The sequence below is a fragment of the Dipodomys ordii genome, unplaced genomic scaffold (assembly GCF_000151885.1).
Source record: "Dipodomys ordii isolate 6190 unplaced genomic scaffold, Dord_2.0 Scaffold70, whole genome shotgun sequence".
Classification (NCBI taxonomy): domain Eukaryota; kingdom Metazoa; phylum Chordata; class Mammalia; order Rodentia; family Heteromyidae; genus Dipodomys; species Dipodomys ordii.
The window spans coordinates 8,670,395-8,692,576 of NW_012267286.1; the positions used below are offsets into that span (position 1 = coordinate 8,670,395).

The window sequence follows — 22,182 nt, forward strand, 5'->3', positions numbered from 1 at the left end:
GGGCCTGGGCGCTGTCCCTCAGCTCTTCAGCTCAAGGCTAGCACTCTACCACTTGAGCCACAGCGCCACTTCCGGCTTTTTTCTTTTTGCTTATGAGGTGCTGAGGAATCGAACCCAGGGCCTCATGCATGCAAGGCAAGCGCTCTACCACTGAGCCACCTTCCCAGCCCCTCTAAAAGGTTCTTTATACAAAAAGACAAATAAGAATCCCAACAAGTGGAATTTTTCATACTTGTATTTTTAAAAACTGTATTTTTTAAATTTTATTTTATTGCAAAGATGCTGTACAGAGGGGTTACAGTTACGTGAGGAAGGCAATGAGTACATTACTTGTTGAGCATTGTTACCCCCTCCCTTGTTCTCCCACTAGCCCTTCTCTTTTTTGTGTGTGTCTTTTCTTTTGTGATACTGGAGATCAAACCCAGGACGTTGTACTTGGTAGGCAAGCACTTTATCTCTGAGCCGCATCCCAGCCACATACTTGTATTTTTTTTTGGGGGGGGTCCAGTCGTGGGTCCTGAACTCTGGGCCTGGGCGCTGTCCCTCAGCTCTTCAGCTCAAGGCTAGCGCTCTACCACTGGAGCCACAGCTCCACTTCCGGCTTTTTTCTTTTTGCTTATGTGGTGCTGAGGAATCAAACCCAGGGCCTCATGCATGCAAGGCAAGCGCTCTACCATTGAGCCATCTTCCCAGCCCCTTCATACTTGTATATTTTTAGGGTAGACAATAGACATGTAATTTGAAAAATAAAATAGACATAAATGTTAAATAAATTAAATGATTTGCATGATGTGAAATGGTCTGAAAGTACCTTACAGACCATCTAATTTAACCCCACTAAATAAGAAGGTAAGGAACTTTATTATGTGTACTTGAACAGATAAATGCAGGTATATACAGGGACATAGTACATGCACTCACACACATATCACTATTATCTCTCCCCATTTTATTTTATCCATGTCACTTAGTACGATCTGGAACTTTCGTTTCCCTACTTGCCAGCCAATGATCAGTTTCCCTATCACTACTTTAACTCCACTATAACCTACTGCATCCTCTCAAGCTATAATAGTAGATTGAGAGATGACAGCTTTCTCAGGTGTTGGATAATACGTTTTACTTTATCTGAAACATTTCAGAAATTTCAAAATTCATGAGAAATTTTATTCATAGCAAATTATAATAGAGAGGTTGGAGGCCTGGCTCAGGTGGCAGAGTGCCAGCTGATGAGCAAAAACATCAGATACCGAGTTGGCGTCTAATCTTGATTTTAAAAAAACTAGAATACCAGAGACAAAGATTAAGCAAACTAAATGTAACATTGTGAAGGACTAGCAAAATAAATACTAACAGTTTACAAGGGTGTGAAAGGTTGCTTTAATTTACTTGATCTTGTATTTCTTATTCCACTTGTACCAAATCAACTTAGAAAGGGAGAACAGCAACCAAAGATCAAAGGAGAATCAGAAATGGGAGGAGAAAGTATTTGATTATTGGTTTCCAAGAAAACTGAATGGAATAAATGAAAGCTACTATACCAAAAATCAACTAAAAACATATTATAATGAAAAGCATATCAGTAGCATAATCCTAAAGTATGAAAAATAGCATTTTCTTTTGTATCTAAAGAGATTATTTAACAATGCAACAATTTTCACACTTATCTGGAAATAATTCCCTTAAGAAACAAGTCAGAAATGTCAAAAATAATAGAGCAAATTATATTAGATTTATGATTATGGTTAGATTTTCTGTTAAGTTTTTTCATTTAATTATACCTAACTTAGTTTCTTAAACCACAGAAAATACTTTCAAAATACATAGTCAAATATTTCAAAGAAAATCTAACTTTAATGGTTATTTATAAGAATTCTCTATTTTTATGTGTACTTTTCTTTAAAAGACATTAAACCAAAAATAGCTCAGATGTATTAAAGAGAACAGTTATATTTTTGAACTGCCCTTCTTTCTTTTATGTGTATACCTGTCACAAAACCAACCTAGAGCTTAAATTGTGTTTAAATCATAACAATTATTTCTCCTTCATCATAGCTGGGCATCAAAATTCTATTTCTTCCCTTTCATGTTTCAAAGGACAACATTCAAATGACTATTGTTTCTTTTAAAAATGTCATAAAGCAAGTCTTAAAAGCATCTTTCTTAAAAAAATGAGAAATTTGCAATATACTTTGGTCTTCAGACATATACTTTGGACAGTTGTCCAAGTGATGGGCAATGATGTTCTGTTATCTGCATCAGACAGACAAGCAATATGGTAGAAAAGATAGAGGATGTGTTAAAAGATAATGACACTCTAGGCGTTTGGTGTGGAAAGTTCACCTCATCTAATCCCACCCAGTAAGATTAAATTCAGATAACTGTGGGAGGCAGATGAATCCTATCCCTGTGTCTGCCAGGAAGTAGGCTTTTACCTGCCTGCCCCTCCATAAGTAGCGAATGTGTAACAATTTCCAATAAACAACCGGCTGAAATGTAAGGTAGGTATCCATCTTAATTCTGTTTCAACTTCCTCTGCTTTGATGTTAGTGCTATCCTTAGCTACACCATTTTCATTACAAATTATTTCTGGAGTTTATGAAATCAAGCAAACACAGCTAGCTTTGTTTTAGCAAAGTCTAGTTTTGCTGCAGAGAACTTTACATCAAATAGAGGAAAAAAAGTGCACAATGAAAATATAATAACAAACATTTAAGCAATATGAAATCTTTGGTAGAAAACAAAAAAACAAATCATCATAAGGCATAACTATATTTTTATTTAGAAACAGAAAAGAGAAAGAAAAGACTACAACTATTGATCAAAATGCTTAGAGTTTCCTCTATTTCATTTCCAGAAATATCCTATATTTCATATTTATTTTATAGTAGCCACAAGTATCTATTCTATTACTGATCCTTTTTAAAATGTACATCCTTATAAAACTCCTTGAGTCAAGTTTAAAGAACGCTACTATTGTTACACAATAATAAACAGCATTTTCTGTAATAAGTTGTAACTAAAAAAAAAAAAAAACTAAAAAACTATCAGTATATTTTAGAAGAGTAAAGGTAATGACTGAGTGGTAACTGATGTAGCAGACCAACAGAACCAGTAATTTTTAAGAGGCACTATTTGACCACTTCCCAAAGTTCATCAATTATAGTTATTGAATGCCTGTTGAAGTGGGGAGAATTTGTCTGGGGATCAGAATAAGAAGGATTAATTACACAAAAATCAGAAACTGCTTAATTCTTAATATGTTATCAAAATCAGAAAGATCATTTGAAGGACTAAGAACTAACTCCTGGAAATTATAAGCTACAGATTCCAGATAGGTCAAATATTTAATTGCTGAATATAAAACCAAGGAGGAATAGGGCTGGGAAAGATGGAAGAGAATGATAGAACGGGTAACACTGACTAGATGCAGTATCTTACAAACTAATTTGTTGAATTGAAACTCCCTTGTACAGCTACTTAGAGATAATAATGAAAAAGAAAAAGAAAATGATAAGTCAAAAATAAAACCATAAGTTCTAGGAGCATAATTCATTAACAGAGGGTGTGATTAGCTTGCATGAGGCCTTGAATTTGATCTCCACCACCAAATAAAAAGAGAAATAAAAAAGGAAACCATACAAGAACTTGTAAAATATATGAGATTACACTTTAAAAACTAATCTTGGAGTTAACAAGCAAGAAATAAAATCTGAAATTCACAATAAAAAAGTTATATCTCTATTTAAAATTTAGCTCTGCAAAACTATGCAGATAAAAGATAAAGACAGAAGCAGCCATAAACTATGTTAAAAGTCAAATAATAAGCTGGAAAATTAGTTATGATATACAAGACTAACAAAGAGTTAATAAATTCATTAAAAATACATAAATCTATTAGGAAAAGATGAATATCTCAATAAAATCCTAGCTACTCAGGAGGCTGAGATCTGAGGATTACATTTTTCAAGGCAGCCAAGGAAGAAAAGTCCCCATGACACACTTATCTTTAACTAACTATTCAAAAACAGGAAGTGGTGCTGTGGCTCAAAGTGGTAGAACATTAGGCTTGAGCAAAAGAGCTCATGGACAGCACCCAGTCCCTGAACTCAAGCCCCATGACTGACAAAAAAAAAAAAAAAGTTCATGGGGCTGGGAAGGTGGCTCAGTGATAGAGTGCTTGCCTTGCATACATGAGGCCCTGGGTTTGATTCCTCAGCACCACATAAGCAAAAAGAAAAAAGCCAGAAGTGGTGCTATGGCTCAAGTGGTAGAGCGCTAGCCTTGAGCTGAAGAGCTGAGGGACAGCGCCCAGGCCCAGAGTTCAGTCCCCAGGACTGGATCCCCCCCGCCAAAAGTTCATGTATTAGCAATGAAATACAATGTAATGTCAAGTATGTGTAAGTATGCATTAAAAATGCCCAAAATTATTAGCAATGCTATTTAAACAACAGAGTATCATTTGAGACCTGTTACATTGCCAAAGTACAAAGTTAAAAATATTAATAGTATTTAGTCTTGATAAATATAGTCAATAAATAAACAATTCATGCATGAATAGTGAGAATATAAATTAGCTCAACTTTTATGAAATTTTCTTACAAGTCATCAAAAGCTCTTTAATGGAACAATTCTATTTTCAGAAATTCATCCTAAGCCAATACTGAGATTATTGTATAAATATAATGCATAACAATGAGCATATAACACCAACATTTATAAGACAGGATTCAACTGTAAGGATTTGTTTAACAAAATTATCATAAATATAAGTTATGATATATCATATATATCATTTATATATCCAAATTATATATCATATAAACTGTGATATATAAACTATTTGATATATAGTTATGCATATATAAAGAATATTATACAATTAAAAGATGTGGATTTATTTTGGCTGACATAGAAAGAGGTCTATGGTGAATTGATGAATGAGTTGCAAGCTGACAGAAAATAATACATGCTCTATTTTGTTCTGTGTCTATGTGTGTGTGTAAGAAAATAGCCTTCAATGACATGGAAGTTATTGCAATGTCAAAGGTTTTAAACTCTGGGACATGATTCCTAATTACCACTCTTCTCATTTCTTTTTGACTTTGCAATGTTACAAAGTGAACAACCAGTCATCTATGTCATTTTGAGACCAGTAAGAATTGTGTTTGAGCTCTGCAGGTAGCAATAACTGGTCAGATAGGGAACATAATGTGGAAAAGAACTTCATAGGTCTTCATGTTTTTGCATGACTAACAAAGGAAAACATTGCTGGATAGAGTTGTTTAGAACAGACATTTTCTTTCCTGTTTTAGAATGAGGTACGGGTCAGAGGCTTTCTTGCAGACTCTATGATCCCTCTGGGCACTGTGGTACTGTCTTTCATGTTTGTATAAAATTATAATTGAAAGTAAGCATTTTATAATTTATAAATATTTGACATTTTAAAAAATGCACATTGTAGAAAAATCAGCAGTTTTCACTTGTAAATGTTTTGGATGGCATTTACAAACTCCCATGACTTCAATGCACTCTTGGCTTTGCTGGCCTTCACTACTAAATAGCCACAATTACACTGCGTTTGACATTGCCTTTTACCCTTTTCTGTGGCAGCATGTGGCCTCCCTGACCTCAGCAAGAGCAACAGGAGGAAAATAAGTCCTGCCCAGCTGGCTTTGATGTTCACCCAGACACCCGCAGTGATTGTCCTCCTTCTCTTTTAGTTCTTGGTGTAATGAATAGGTTAGAAGGAGCAATACCAATCCTGCCAACTCCTATACAGCAGGATTGCGGCAGAAGCTAGGGCAGTTTTATAGGCAAGTGTTTCCATACAAAGCATGGGTTAAGTATTCTGTATGGATGAATCTGTGCATGCTAACTGCACCAAAGATATTTCCTTTCCTGCTCTCAATCTCTGTTTCTCTCTGCTTTGTCACTTGATTATAAAGACTTCAGCAAGTAGAACCCAAGCCAAATTTGTGACACATGGCTCTCACAACCAGCTATGAAGCTCTAGTACTTGACACAGGCTTCTATAATGAGGTGGTCACTCTCCAGGGTAGCTAGGCATCTCATATGTAAAGGGACACAAAGGCTCCTCGCTCTGCAATTCAGATGATTTCATAATTTGAAACCTAACTCAAATCTCTACATATTTAATTATCCTAAAGGATCCATATCCTTTCTGAAATAGAACACCTGTGAAATGGGTACCTAACTGAATTCATTGACTGATCTACAAGCCTTCTATATGGTACCTGAATCTTCTATTTCATTTCTGGAATTTTGTCTCTCCTCGTGGTTACTCTGTACCCAAACATTAATGACAGATATTTGTGGATTCAACTGACATAATTTCTATTTTGTAAATTTTATATTCCTTATTATAAACTACAGGATGGAGAGACTGGGAAAGAATGAGGGAACAGAAGACACTGTTCAAAAGGAAATGTTCTCATTACATGACTCATGTAATTGTAATCCCACTGTACATCACAATAATAACAATAAAGTAAATTAATAATAATAATACCAGATTGCATCCTACAAACATGTACAATTACCAAATGTTAATTCAAAAAAGTACTTACTCTTGCATGTATATTTTCCTGTAAGAGAGAGAAAAAGATAAATTATGTAAATATATGAAGTAATATGCAACATTATAAAACAATTATTATGTTGCTATGTAAAATAGTTTCATGAAAACGCAATGAGGTTAGTTTCATTGTTTTATAATCATGTCCCTAAAATTTCATTTTAGGTATTCACCATATTTGTTTTATACTTTATATAAAGCTGAAAACTTGTGATTCAGATTATAGTAAGTTTTCTTCATTTAAAAGTAGACTAAAATTTTCTTTACATTAGTAAAGAAAGCTATTAAATATGACAATGTAGGTAACCAAGATTTCAGAAAGCTGTTGTTAAATGCTCTATAATATTTCTCTGTATCATTTTAGATAGGGAATAAACTATTTACTTTTCAATAATTCTTAAAAAAAAAAAGCCTTAACTAAGGTACTGCTAGAGTCTAGTGGCTACCATTTTACTCCTGTAACACTGAAGCTATTCCATAGAATGGAATAGAAACATCTTTATTTCCTGACATTCACCCCGACCCCATGGGGTTTATAACTATGGCAACCACACAAATTCCTTGCTTGGAATCCTCAGGACCTTACATTGTCCTTTTCTGCCCAGATTTTTCAAAGCAACAGCTGCTATAAGTTTAGAAAATTATTCACAGTTTTTAAAAGAACCCTTCCACTGCCATGGAAGAAATCCTTCTAGAAATCGCCCACTGCTAACCACTTACTGCCAATATGTCTCTCCATTTTTCTGTTCACACTCTTTCCCTAACTTCTGTCCTCGTGCTGTGAGGAATTTAATTTGTCTAAGATTCCTTCTAGATAACAGATCAGAAAATTTGGAAAAGATGAATATAAATAAAAACCCCATTTTTCCATGGAAACAAACAATGTGATTATATTGGAAGTTAAAAAGAAAGGTTAATACTTTTTCATTCCGGAAGACATACAATTTCTCTCTGTCTCTGTCTCTGCCTCTCTCTTCTCTCTGTCTCTCTGTCTCTGTCTGTCTGTCTGTCTCTCTCTCTCTATATATATATATCTCAGTACTTGTGCTTGCTTGGCTTGCACTCTATCACTTAAGCCGTGCCTTCAGCCCCGTGTTTTGCTGGTTATTTCAGAGATGGAATCTAGCAAACTTTTCTTCCTCAGCTGGTTTCAAACCAGGATCCTCCAGGCCTCAGCCACCTGAGAAGTTAAGATTATAGGTGTAAGCCACTGGTACTCAGCTTCTCTTTCGATTTCATTTATTTCATGTATTGTTGTAATACAAAGTGTGTATAATACAGTGTGTTTAATGCAGTATCACATTTCACAAGAGGGGCCTGAGAAATTTTCTAATAGAAGAACCCACAATCCATAAGGAAGGGGCACTCCATTATAGTTTTTTATTTATTTGCTTATCACTTAAGAAAATCTCTTTTGGGCTAAAACTTTCCAGAAGCTAATCCTAGCCAAGGAGGAAGCTAAATTATGTCCATTTCCTCTTTGATAAAGCTGTTTAATCTATCACTACCACATCTCCCCTATGGATTCATTGTAATTTGATGCACAAAAGTTATTTCTATGAGACTATTCTTTAAAGATCATGATCTGTGTTCCAACCCAAGATCATAAAACAAGGAACTGAAAGAATTTCCAAAAGTTATTTTATTTTTTATGTGGTGCACTCTCTATATTTTTACATTGAAACAGATTCTTCTAGATGGTACATAGCACGAGTTTTTGGCTTCTTGAATAGGGTGAAGGAAGCTACAGGAATGATAGGAACAGCTATCAAGAGGATTAGAAATGAGATGTTTTTCTCCTGAGTATGGTAGCGTTGGTGAGGAAAAGATACAGTTTAATTTAGTAAAACAATGAGGCATGAAACTAGAAATGTCTCCCATCTACCCCAAAATATGGCAAAGTCCTTCATTCCTTCTCTATTACAAAATAAACATATCTGTGGGGCCTCTGATATGTAACAAAGTCTTTAGTGATGTTTATAACCAGAAAAACAGAAAAGAAGGACTGGGGTTGTGGCTTAGTGGTAGAGCGCTTGCCTAGCATGCATGAAACCCTGGGTTTGATTCCTCAGTACCACATAAACACAAAAAGCCAGAAGTGGTGCAATGGCTCAAGTGGTAGAGTGCTAGCCTTGAGCAAAAGAAGCTCAGGGACAGCACCCAGGCCCTGAGTTCAAGCCCCAGAACTGGGAATGAGGGTGGAGAACAAACAGAAAAGAAGGTAGCTGATATTCTATTCTAATTACAGCTATGCTTCCTGTATAACCATTCTAGCTTATTTTCCTCATGCAGATCAGAAGCCTTAAATAACTCCAAAGAGGCTAAGTAATCAGGTTTTTAGTAAACCCAATGTACATAGCTTTAGAGACTTCATTAATACAGTATTGCACACACTTGGGGGTCTATAATGCTTGCTCGTAAACATTCCTTGTTGATTCCATAAAAATTTGGAAATCTCTGATTTCTAGGCAACAGATGCAAATGTAATTGTGCTTTGGGATACCTTTACCCTATTCGTTCTTTAGCTCTCCAAACTCTGAACTGCTTAAATTGTTTCTATCTTAATGGGAAAGCCCATGGACTTCGGGGAAAGCAGTGAGGGGCACATTAGACATAATGTCTCTACAACTTAGTTCTTGAATGTTTACCGAAGGGCATCAAGTGCTGGTTAAAACTGCAGATCCTGGACTGGCTCACCAGTCATCCTATCTTCCTTTAATCTGGGGGAAAACATATGAAACTACATTTTTAACACACATTCTTGAGGATCTGGCACAGGTGTATACACATACCAGGAAGCACTACCCTAGCATTTCAAAGGGATCCAAAATTGTTTTCTAGATACACTTAATTTTATCCTCTGAAGGATAATGGGCTTCAAAGAATAACCAAGTGTTATATGGTTAAATCTGCTAGTGCCAGGAAATACATCTATTATACTTTCAAAATTAGTCTTGGCTGGGCGCCGGTGGCTCACGCCTGTAATCCTAGCTACTCAGGAGGCTGAGATCTGAGGATTGCAGTTCAAAGACAGCCCAGACAAGGAAAGTCCATGGGACTCTTCTCTCCACTTAACCACAAGAAAACCGAATTGGCGATGTGGCTCAAATGGTAGAGCACTTGCCTTGAGCTGAAGAGCTGAGGGACAGCGCCCAGGCCCAGAGTTCAAGTCCCACAACAGACAAAAAAAAAAAATTAGTCTTGAACTGAGACAGTGTCTGTTGTTTGCTTAAACGACCCCTTGTGTAATTATTAAGCTTTCCAAATAGAACTGTTTATCTTCCCAGGTATAGTTAGTATTTTGGGGAGTCAAGAACTTATTTTAAATATTTTTCAAACATAGTTTCAACATTATCTAGTACTCTTAATAAATATTTATTAGGCCCTCAATAAACATATTTTAATTTTGGATAAACTGCAACCTAAATTGCTTTAAAATCTGCTTTAGCTTCTGAGGCCTGAAGCCACTTCTCTTATGGATATTGCTTCACACTGAGTTGTTCCAATAACCCTTTGCATGATAGAAAATAGAGGCTGCCCCTAATTTTCATTAGAAATGGCAACTGCACTAGGGCTCCTTTATTTAGCCACTAGGAAAAGTCAGAGTGACAGTAATGGTTTTGACTGATTACTTGGCTAAGGAAACCAAGCCCTCAGGGTGCTCCAGACTCTCTGTGGCCTATAAAGCTGTTTGAAAACCTGTTTCTCAGAATTTAAAGCTTAGCTCAATCGAGGTCAGTATTATAGTAATGTCAATAATTCTACTGCTCTCAGCCTTCAGGCATACCAGTACAATTCATCATCAACTTTACTTTCATGGAAAGGCAACTTTTGGGAAAATAGCCCTACCTTAAACTACTTTATTTTGATTTCCCTTCCCTTAAGGAATTGTTCTGCCAATATCGATTCCTTTGAATTTTGTGCTTTCTAAACCTTAGCAACTTCGGGAGGCTGATATTCTTTCCCCAAATCAAGAGGGTTCTGAATATACAACATTTGTGTCATCCTAGGACAATGACTCCAAGTTTGCAGAAGAAAGACCAAATAAACCATTGGATGTGAAAGTAATTTTCAGTAATTAATTAATTTTCAGTAATTAATACTTGATGAAATAACAAAATTACCTCTGCCTCTTCTTGTTTTGTAGGTGTGTGATACTAAACTATATTGCATAAAGGATATTCTGGAAGGCTCTATGTCTTTCTCTCAGGAGTCACAAGCTTGATGAACAACAAATACATGTTCATCTCAATCTGAATAGAAAGCTTTGTTTCTGGCAAAAAGTCAGAAGCACAACCCCAATGCAAGTTAACTCCATCACCTCCAAATAAAGATCTCTCCTGGTAAGGACCAGGTAAAATCAACTACCTCCCTACTCCTCAAGTTGGATCTATGATAATGATCCAAGGAATTAGCTTCTTGCTTGCTGTAATATTTGTCTCTTCTTTTTCTATAAACTGAAGAAGGGAAATGACTGAAGATGGACACGGATTAAATCTTTCCACTTGTTTAAGGTAAGGGAAAATGTTCATTCATATTCAGGACCTCATTACCTTCCTGAGGGGTAAGATAGCTCCACATTTAGAGGTTAATAAACATGGGTTTATTAAGATGAAGATAACTCCAAACTGTAATTTTTCTCTAAACTGATATGCTAGCACTGGACTGAAGTGAAAACAGTCAGAAATAATTAACTAGAACTTCTCATCACATATTTAAGTTATCAGATCATATTGCACTATTTAAAAGAAGATTGTAAAATAAAATTATATTTAGTTATTTTCTCAGTAGCTTGTCACGTTATGAGTCATTAAATAAATGCTCCCAATTTAGTGATTTGAATATATTGTTATCTATGATATAAAAAAAAGGATAATGAGCTGCAATTATGTTTTGGACAGTAGAGGGCAGTGAAGTTGAACTTTGAATGCTTGTTTTGTGGTGCTGAGGACTGAACCCAGGACCTTCTACTTGCTAGGCAGGTGCTTTTTCACTGAGTTAAATCCCTAACACTTATGTATTTATTTAAATTCAAATTCATTGGGTCCCTACTGGATCAAGTTGTAGCTTGGAAAAGATTCCTTCAGAGTAGTGTCATGATTTCACTCTAAGGTGACTACAAACTTCTTGTAACAGAGAAGAACCTTCTCATTCCCATCCCACACAGCAATGCACACAGGGGTATGTGCTAGGGCATCAGACTGGTTTACGTTGACTTGCATGCTACACCTTCCCTGGTAATCCCATCCCAAACGTAAGCAAGGTCATCCGACAGTGAAAAGCCATAAGAGAACTATGGATAAAATGAGGAATAGGATAATAATTTCAATTTTAAATTTCCTAGGAAACTGCATGTATAGTTAGATCCTAATTTTATCAGCCCAAACCCAGGTTCGTGTCATATATCTAAAAAAGAATAGAAGAAAAGACAAATTCTGGTTATCACTATTTAAAAACACATGAAGTAACAATTCAAAATAAATATTATTCATGTTTACTTTGTGGATTTTAGAGTGAGAATATTTCTTTCCCAATAAAACATTTGTTTATTTATAGTATCCACCCAGTATTCTAGGGATGAGGGAAATAGGCATGGCTAATTGTCCTAAAATTAATTTTAGTAAGGCCTGAGTAATCTTCATAATCTCCCCCTCTTCTGATACAATGAAGGTGGGGAATAAGCATTCAGACCACTCACTAACCCTATTAACTCATGTGCTCAATGGGTCATTGGGTAGGCTCTACTATCCATAGTCGTTGAACTGAATGGGAGCAATATGGCTTTCCACTCATATTTTACTTTTTGACATTACATTTTTCTATCTTTTCAAACCCCTGAATCTTCTCCCATGTTATTTTTAGTCAACCTTTCAGGGAGAAAAAAAATTTTAAAAAAAAGGTCAATCCTGACTTCCCACACGTCAGTTTTTCATAAAGTAACACAAAGCAGAGCTCCCAACCAGCTGCATAAAACATAGGCTTTTAGTGAGACCTTTCATCTAGATCCATTTAGAATGCCCCCTGCTAGGCAACCCAGAGTGGATGGGAATCACCATTTGAAAAGACCTTACTTTAAAGACTGGATACACTGGCTCAAATGTTGCTTCAGCTCTTCCTCCTTTTCATAAGACTCCAGTACACTATGTGCTTCGTCGTGGTGATAGCAGTAGATTTTATAAATATCTTCCAGTGGTCCTTTAATCTGCAAGAATACCTCTCCTGATAAATGCAGAAGAAAGGCAAAATGATGTCATGTCACACCAAAATAGTATTTCATATGTTCATTTTTTCTAACAGTCTTGACAGGTTATTTTGGAAGGGTGTTAGGCCTTTCCTTTTCTTTGTTTCCTTTTCTTTTTTTCCCCTTTTTCCTTCCTTCCTTCCTTCCGTCTTTCCTTCCTTCCTTTCTTCCTTCTCCTTACTCTTCTTTTTTCTTATTAATCAAAGGATAAAGAACTTAACAGGTTGGTGTGCAGGATTATGGTTAAGAGGATATGGATCTGTGTATGGGTTTAAATCACACTATGCTACAAACTGGCTTTGTTACTTATGCAATATACTTTCACTCTCTACATCTCTTTCATTATGATATAATAGCCATAGTATAGACCATAATAAGTGCTCAAAATGGAGCAGTTTTGTGAATAAACTAGAAGTTTAGGAGGTGAAATTTCAGGTACTTGGTAAGCAATTTTTCAACATATCCTGAGGGTCTCTGAGAAGAAAGCAGAGGAATTTAGAGAAAAAATTTTTTATATGTGATCATAAAAAAGAATAGGTCATTGTTCCTTATAAAATTAATTGGATAATACTATTAGTCAAGGTTATGAGTATATCTTCATGAGAAACTTGGGCTAATTCTGCTTAGGCATTTACTGAATCTTCTTTAAATATTATTGTAAAATCAAGGCTGTATAGGTGGACCATGTAGTTCTTGGACAGTAGTTTGATTTAACCACTCAGTCCATCCTTAAAACTAATGGAAGAAGTGTCCAATCAGCTCTGCATTAGGTATTGTGGGAGATACAGACGAAACGTGTCAGGATCTGTTCTTAAAAATTTGCCAATTTGAGATTGAGGTTCATTGGGAAACTCAGCTGATTTTGATGGCTGCATTGATTAACAGTGAGGTGAACATTTGTCTGTACCTATCACAGCAACAGAAGAAAGTCATTCTTCCTACATAAATAGAGAGATACTTAACACTGTAAATGTGTTGTGTACAGCTGGATTGCTTTATTTTCTCCATGCAGAAATAGATAGGAGCTTATTTATACATATTAATTAAAGATGAACAAATTAGAATTTGCAACCAAATCAACCATTTTCCCAAAGTCCTGTCAGGAAGTGAGAAAGTTAAGATTGGAATCCAGCTGTTTTCATTATATCCTTGGGTTTCAAGCCCTCACACAAAAGAGGTTCCCTGGATTCTAGATGGAGCCATGCAGTTGGAAAGAATACTAAATTCAGAATCAGAAGTCAGCTAGGGTTTGTGTGGAGACACGGGAATAACTTTGCTTGCAAAAATACTTTGATCCTATGTTCCTTCATATTATTTGTAATGGAAATAACACAAGCTATGGTATTATTGAGATTAATTTGATAATTAAAGGGGATGACATGTAAAATATGCTTGCCACTAATTGCTCAAAACATTGTCACTTGTCTCGTAAGCCTTCCTTACTATCTCCAGAATTACAACACTATTATTATGTTTTGTACTTTTTATTGCAAAAATACTGTACAGAGGGGTTACAGTTTCATGAGAAAGGTAATGAGTACATTTCCTATAGAGCATTATTGCCTCCTCCTTTGTTTTTCCCCTACCATCCCTTTCCTCCCACCATCACAACAATACCCCCCCACCCCCAGCCTTCCCCGCCAAAGTGGTAAAGTTCGTTTTCAACATAGTGCCTTGTACATCTCATTGTTACAATGGGTCAACCTGTATCCTTATTTAAGCATTTTGTATTTTCCCTTCCCCTCCCCAAATTAGATAATTGTATATACAAGATGCAGGCCACCAGAATCAAATACAGTGAAAATATGGGTTATACCATGGGGGAGAAACATACAAAGAAACAAAAAAAATCACATAGTACATTATAAATACATTAAGAACAATAGCAAAAAAAATATTTGTGTCTCTATCTTGGGGTTCGCCCCATTTGTTAGGAAATGGAAAGACTTGGAAAAAATTATTAAGTAAAGTGAGCCAGGCCCAAAGAAACATAGGTCCCATGGTTTCCCTTATTTTCAATAACTAGTACATGTCTAGGACAAGCAGAAAAGTTCAAAAGCTATGTACATATGACTATATTAGATGATGTTAAGCAAAATCACACTATTATTTTTAAGGTATCATGTTCCATTCAATTTATATTATATTTATATCCAGCCAATGAAAGACTTCCGTTTCCTCTTCATTGTATCTGTATAGGATTTTCCTGTTCTTAGAGAATCGGAGGAAATTGTGTGTGTGTGTGTGTGTGTGTGTGTGTGTGTGTGTGTGTGTATGCATTCACATGTATGTGTTTTAAGGTTTTATGTGTCATTTTTTTGGGGGGGTCCGGTTGTGGGGCCTGAACTCTGGGCCTAGGCTCTGTCCCTTAGCTCTTCAGCTCAAAGCTAGCGCTCTACCACTCGAGCCACAGCACCACTTTCGGCTTTTTTTTCTTTTTGCTTATGTGGTGCTGGGGAATCGAACCCAGGGCCTCATGCATGCAAGGCAAGCGCTCTACCACTGAGCCATCTTCCCAGCCCCCATGTGTCTATTTTTTTTAATTGTGTTTTTTTCGAGTCTTTAAAGCAACTCAATTGTTGTGAGCATCTTTGGAGCCAAAAGGATGAGGGATTCATGATTTGTTTCTGGGATTTTACTAAGTTGATTTATCTAATATATACATTATAATATTATAATTATGATTATGAGTTTGCTCTTTAAGACAGTAATAAGAAATAATTAACACAAAGTAAAAGTAAAAGAAGAACTAACTGAATTTAAGCCTGGACACAGAGGAAGAGAGATTCTCAGTAAGGGTCTGGGTAATAGGACTGGCACTTTGGGCTGGAGCAGGAAATTAGCCCCAGAAGTGGGTGCCAAGTGCAGGCTTGAATGGAAGCTAGTTAAGAAACACACTTTTCAGAACAAGATAACATTGTAAACATGTATACTCACTCCAAAGAAGATTAGGGATGGGGGGGGGGTGTGGAGTCAGAGGAAGGGAGGAGTCAGGGGGGAGGGAAAGTGGGAGAAAATGAGGGAGGAACAATGTCTGACAAGAAATGTACTCATTACCTTACTTATGTAACTGTAACCTCTCTGTGCATCACACTTACAATAAAATTATATATATACACATACATATATATATAAAGATTGCAGACCAAAAAAGGAAAGAGCAAGGACAGTCTCATAAATTCATTTTATGATCAAATCACAGAGTCGAACAACAAAAAGACACTTTATATGCAATTAAACCATTAATTTGCCAATATCCTTGAATCATCTTTGACAGAAATGTTCCAGTTTGAAAGAATGTACAGCTTCGCCCTTATCAGCAAAATTATACTATTTATTCCTAGCAAAATTTTGATGGAACTGTAATAATAATTATCTAAGTTAAAAGATATTTAAGTGCTTTAATTGAAAAACATTTATTCACCTGAAGGTCAAGTAGAACACTGACAACAGAATATTAGATTCCCTTCCCAGCCCCACCAATGTGTTCTGCTTCATAATAGTGCTGATGAAGCAAGGTATCTTGCAGCACAAAGTGATTCTGTTTCCACGGTAACGTAAGCCTGGGCTGCATTCCTTTAATGGTGAAGGACAACTGCTCTGTCTAATGTATCTGAAGAGATGATTAGGAAATTGAGCCACAACTAGTGAAGGTAATTTCCTTCTGGTTGCCTGTCACAATGAAGTCGGACTCCTGTAAAATAAAACTACCATAGGCTTCTTTAAAAAAACAAACAAACAAACATAAATCTGCAAGCTAAGATTTTCTGCATTGATAATTGTCATGCAAAGGAGAGGAGGAAAATGCAGTCATTTAAATATCTTTAGTTACCTCCCTTAAAAATAACTGAAAAAAAATACCGAGCATATTCTGTATCTTGGAGTAATTACTCCCATGTTGAATATATTGCTCTTTGTCTCTTTTTTTCTCAACAATTTTGGGGCTTGAACTCAGAGCCTGAGTGCTATCCTTGAGCTCTTTTTGCTCAAGGCTAATGCTTTACCACTTTGATTCCCAGCAACACTTCCAGATTTTAAGAGGTTAATTGGAGATAAAGCAGATAATCTGTCAGTGACAGAGTACACGTATGTGATTCTAAAGATTATCTTACATAGTATATATTATTTCATAGATAGACATACATATATATGTATATATGTTGTACATATATACTGTGCATGTGTGTATGTGTATATGTATATCGTGTATACATATATGTGTGTATATATGCATATATGATAGCCTTTAATAAATTCACTGATGTTTTCACAATAAGGACGTCACCTAAAAACACATTTCTCAGGCTGTATCCCTCATTAGTGAGCACATGACTGCATAACATAAATAAATAGTACACATGCATATAGTTTTGTTTTGGTTGACTATGCTTTGAACATAAGGTCTTGAGATTGCTAGACAGGTACTCTACCATGGAGCCACAGCTCCAGCTCTTTTTCACTCTGGTTGTTTTAAGAATAGTGTCTTGCTTCCTGCCTGGACCATGACCTGCCTATTTTATGCTTTCAGCAGTAGCTAAGATAACAGGCCTTCTCAGCCTCCCCGGTAGGTAGGATTACAAGTATGAGCCACCAGTACCCGGCTGAAGTAGAATCTTTGCTCCTGATAAAAGCTATCTTTCCCAACTCCTTTGCAATTTATCTGACCAAGTAATTACAGTCTAGCTGTAGTGTACAAGTGAAATGTCTTGTGACAAAAGCCTTTCCTTGAAGATGCAGCCAGTTCCATTTTTATTCCTTTTTCATCCTTGCCTGTGACTGCTACGTGAGACTTGGGCCCTACCTTGTCCTTGACTATGAGGGCCATGCCTTTGGTAAGCCGCACTAAGAACTGGAAGACCCTTGCATTTCTGCTGAGCCCCCGTTGGAGCAGGGCTTCCTCATAGTGCAGAACACACAGTTTCCATTTCACACAACAAAGAAATAAGTATGGCTTATAAAGCTAGTAATATCTCACTCTTGTTTTCTGTTTCTCTCAGCTGAAGTTAATTGTAATCAACATGTTGTACACTCTTATTCATCCTCTATTTCTCCTCCTCCTCCTTCTCCTCCTTCTTCCTCTTGCTCTTCTTTGGTAGGAAAACATTGTGATAACAATTCTGACTAGTCAAGAGCTTCCACTTCACTACCCACATTTTATTAAGAAATCTTGTGAAAATATGGTATAAAATGTTTAAAGTTTGTTATTTAGCTGATGAAAATATTTTAAAACATAAATTCAATAAATACATTCAAGTAAATTCTAAAAAAAACCCTTGAATAATAATAACAAATAACTTTAGTTAAAAAGGAAATAATTGAGATATATCTGAAGGGAAAGTTACCTGTGGTTCTAAATAAAACTTGTCTCTCAAACTAGAATATTCAGACTACAGAGAAAGGTATCATGGTTGTGGGGACAGAGTAGATTGTGGCCCACTCTCTGGGAAGTAGATTAGAGGTCCAGCTGCACAATAACGAAGGCCTCTGGCTATTGTTTTCCTGAGTGACACACACAACCGAGTAAAAGAGTGTGTGTGGGGGGTGCTGTCCCAAAATAAAAGTTTGGCTGGTAGCTTGCAACCCAGTCATTCCAAGGTGTGTTCCCCACATTCTGCTTATCCTCCTTGGCTGGGGGCCCAGCTGCCAGCACTAAACAAGGCAATGGTTTTACTCTTATTGCCTGGAGAAAGTAGTGTTTGAAAGAATAGGAGCCATCTTGGCCACGATTACAAAGCCCCATGCTGAGGATTTTGAAGGAGATCATCACAAAAATCTTTTACCAAGGCACTTATATTTCGTAAGATAAACTGACACCTGGTGAGGTTTCAAGAATCTTATTACTGAAAAATACAAAGCCCAGGTGTATGTCTGATGTCTACCTCTTTAGATGGCATGATGAAGAGTTTGTGATTCACAGCTCTAGTCAAGGGGAAATTTTCCTAATACCTAGATAAACTAGGAGAAGTTTACTCAACAATCATTGGGACTTGGATAGGGTTCAAATTTAAACACCCCTCCTGGTGAAACCTCTAACTGGTTTGGAACAAAATGAACATATTTCCTCAAGCCTTGGTTACAAAAACAACCTGATGTCAGTATGAAACACTTACAAAGACAAGCTGGAAAGTACCAGACATTTCTAAAAATGGATTAATGACCGGAAACAAAAGAAGTATTTGTCATATGTCAGAATTCAGATTTGAGGATATAATTGATGCTGAATTTTGTTCAAATTTTATGTATATAAACTTAGAGTAGCTGTGATGTAAATTAGTGAAATATCATAGCCTCATTGTGTATGCAACCCAATTAATTTCAAGAATATTTCTGCTCCTTGTATTTTGATTTTAGTGAAAAGACTTGGCTATAATAATGTGCCCCACCAATAGTTGTATTCACATTTTTTTACTTTTTCAAATGACAACAGCATTTATAATAAACTCAGATATTTACTTTTCTTCCCTTGCCCCTGTTATGGATGGAATCCAGGGCCCCTTGCATGCTAGGTAGGTGTTGTACACATCACTGAACTACATCGCCAGAAAAACAATTAGTTTTGATATGATAAATTTCCCAGAACTCTTCTCTGGTTCTGTAAAAAAAATTGAACCATTATTAGAATTAATTGATTTTCTATTTGCTCATCAGATGCCTGCCATCATTTACCTGTTTGCCAAACACTCCTGCTAAAAATGTCAACTCTTTAGAAGAGATTGCTTTACATTTATTTTTGTAGGTAGGTTCAAGAAAACTTGGAAATAAAATTGAGTGAAATTAATTGAAGACATCTGACATTTGACCTATACAAAAAGCCATGCTGCATGGAGCTTTAGGTAAATACATCTTACCCCAGCTGTATGTGCTTTTACCTATTTTGAGAAGACTGTAAAGTCATGACTAGTTTTTTTTTTTTTTTTTAGGTGAGAAGTTTATGGAAGTTTTATTCAGCACAACATGAGACAGAGCACATGGCAGCAGGCTGGGGATGGAGTAACCCAATAAGCCCCAAATCCATTGTGGAGGCCACATGTACAAGGCTCAAACCAGACTTGGGTAATAGGCCCTAAACTTTGCGCACGCACATTCCTTTTTTTTAATATAATTTTATTTTTTTTAATTTAATTTTATTTGTGAGCATACTGTACAGAGGGGTTACAATTGCATGGGCAGGATAATGCGTACTATATTTGATGTCAGTATAACTTGTGGAGGAGATGGGGAAAAACCCGTTGTTTAAGGATACAGGTGGACCGGTTGCAACAATGAGAAGTACAAGTTGTCATGACTAGTTTTTGACCTAGATGTTGGTGCTTCATCAACAGGGATCTGTCTTCTGGTTGTCTTTTAAATGGTGATGGCAGTAGACTTTGTGATGGGTGTGGATGTTCATTGTTAATTTACTTGAGAAACAGAAAATCAGTATTTGTTTCTGAATTGGTTTCCTTTAAAAGAAAATAATCAGTTCTTTTCATAGTTAGCTGCTCTATTTTACTTTCTCCACAAAAGTTCTTTGGGACTCCCCAGAAATAGAACAAAAATTTGGCTCAATGCTTCCCATGTGATAATCTCTATGGTCATTAAAAAAATACTACCAGAATAAGAAAAAAATATGTAAGTAAATATATGTATATATGCACACACATGTATACCTATTGTTCTTGAGAGTAAAATAGAAAAGAACTGAAAAAACGGAAGTTGTGTAAGTTTTTTATAGATCATATAAAGTCATAAAAAATTCACAACCCAAGAAGTGAATTCACAACCCAAAAAGCAATCAACTTGTAGGCATAAAATTGGAAAAATATTGTGAAGTCAGTAAGGCTAAAAAAAAAATACTTAAATGTTCAATTCTTTAAAGATCAAGTAAGTGTTAGTCATAAAAAAATAAAAGAACATCTGAAAGACAGACGTTGAAAGATGAGAAATTAAAGAGCAAATGTTGTGCTTAGTATTACTGATGGACTTGAGCAAATAGATTGCAAACCCATTTGAAAATAAATACACAGTTTGTGTAATTACAAGAAGCCTGAAGATGGGTTTAGCATTTATATATCTCCTGGGAAGCTTTGTGAGTCAGAAACATAAAACCAAAGCACCAGGAGGTCATTAAAATATTATTTCCTCTTCTATGGTGGAACTGGAGAAGAGAATAAACATACCAATTGCTTGCATGGCCGGTTCCACGTTGGTTGTGGCCTCTTCCAACAAGGATAGCAGCTTGGCTGATATCTGATGCACAGATTCAATGTTGCTAAATAAACTGTCCACGTCCAGCCTATCAATCTGTAGAAACACAAACAGTGAGCACCATCGTATTGTGTTTCCTTGTGCTAACAGTAAGTGTTTTATGTGCTACCCTATGCTGCCTCAACAACCATTTCTTGTACATTTTCATTAATATTTCTAGAGTAGCTATACAGTTTTTCATCCAAGGTATTGGGATGCCATTTATTGCCTCTGTCTTTTTTCTTTAATATTTTTTGAATTGGCTATGCAGTGACACACCCTAATAAAAACCAGAATGGGAGAAACTGTTAAGTCTAACTGGTATTTCTATTAATTTCTCTCTATGAAGGTAGCTGCTGCTGTGGTTTCAGACTGTTTTACTGCTTTTACAGCTGATGTTGGATCTTACCGTTGTTGAGTAACTATTTTTCAAGGTGTTTTTGTACCACAGATGTCTAAGAGTGATGACAAATACATATGCTGAGTTGATTCTTGCTCTTCTTACTTTTTTATTTTTTGTCAATTATGGGGCTTGAACTCAGAGCCTGGGCACTGTCCTCAGACAACCACTTTTGGTTTTCTGGTGGTTAATTAGACGTAAGAAACTTATAGTCTTTCCTGCCTGGGCTGGCTTTGAATCACAATCCTCAGAGCTCAGTCTCCTGAGTAGGTAGGATTACAGCCATGAACCACTGGCGCCTGGCTTCTTTTTACTTTTAAATGAATAGAAATGGAAATATTTACTAAACTTATACTAAGGATTGATTGTATTTTATAACTCCATACATAGGTTCAAAAACATTCTTTAGGTCCATGTAAATGGATACAAGACTTAATCTTTTATCTGTTGTCAATCCATCCTTTCTTCCAACATTTCCTGAGCATCTTCTATGTTTTCATAGGTAGTAAGTGGCTAGAAGAGGGATGACCAATCACCCTCAGCTCTCTGAGTGTGATTTTATATATATATATATATATATATATATATATATATATAATCTCCAGACAGATTACAAAACCCTTCTCATACTGCAAGGAGTATCTTCTCAAAGTTTGGTGTCACTGACTCTGGTGGAAAAATAAAGCATAGATTCTCACACCAGACAAAGCCAGGCTT

The 22,182-nt window shown here is 36.1% G+C and overlaps 1 protein-coding gene across 1 annotated transcript in view; it reads right to left on the minus strand.

Annotated features, from left to right (window-relative positions):
- Positions 1-22,182, minus strand: part of Arhgef38 (Rho guanine nucleotide exchange factor (GEF) 38) — an 87,961-nt gene that overhangs the window by 24,658 nt on the left and 41,121 nt on the right. The window contains exons 3-5 of the mRNA XM_013023727.1: positions 20,999-21,122; positions 12,670-12,817; positions 6,591-6,608 (exon numbers count right to left, since the gene is read on the minus strand). Of these exons, the coding sequence (XP_012879181.1) occupies positions 6,591-6,608; positions 12,670-12,817; positions 20,999-21,122 (290 nt within the window). The remainder of the gene's footprint in view (positions 1-6,590; positions 6,609-12,669; positions 12,818-20,998; positions 21,123-22,182) is intronic.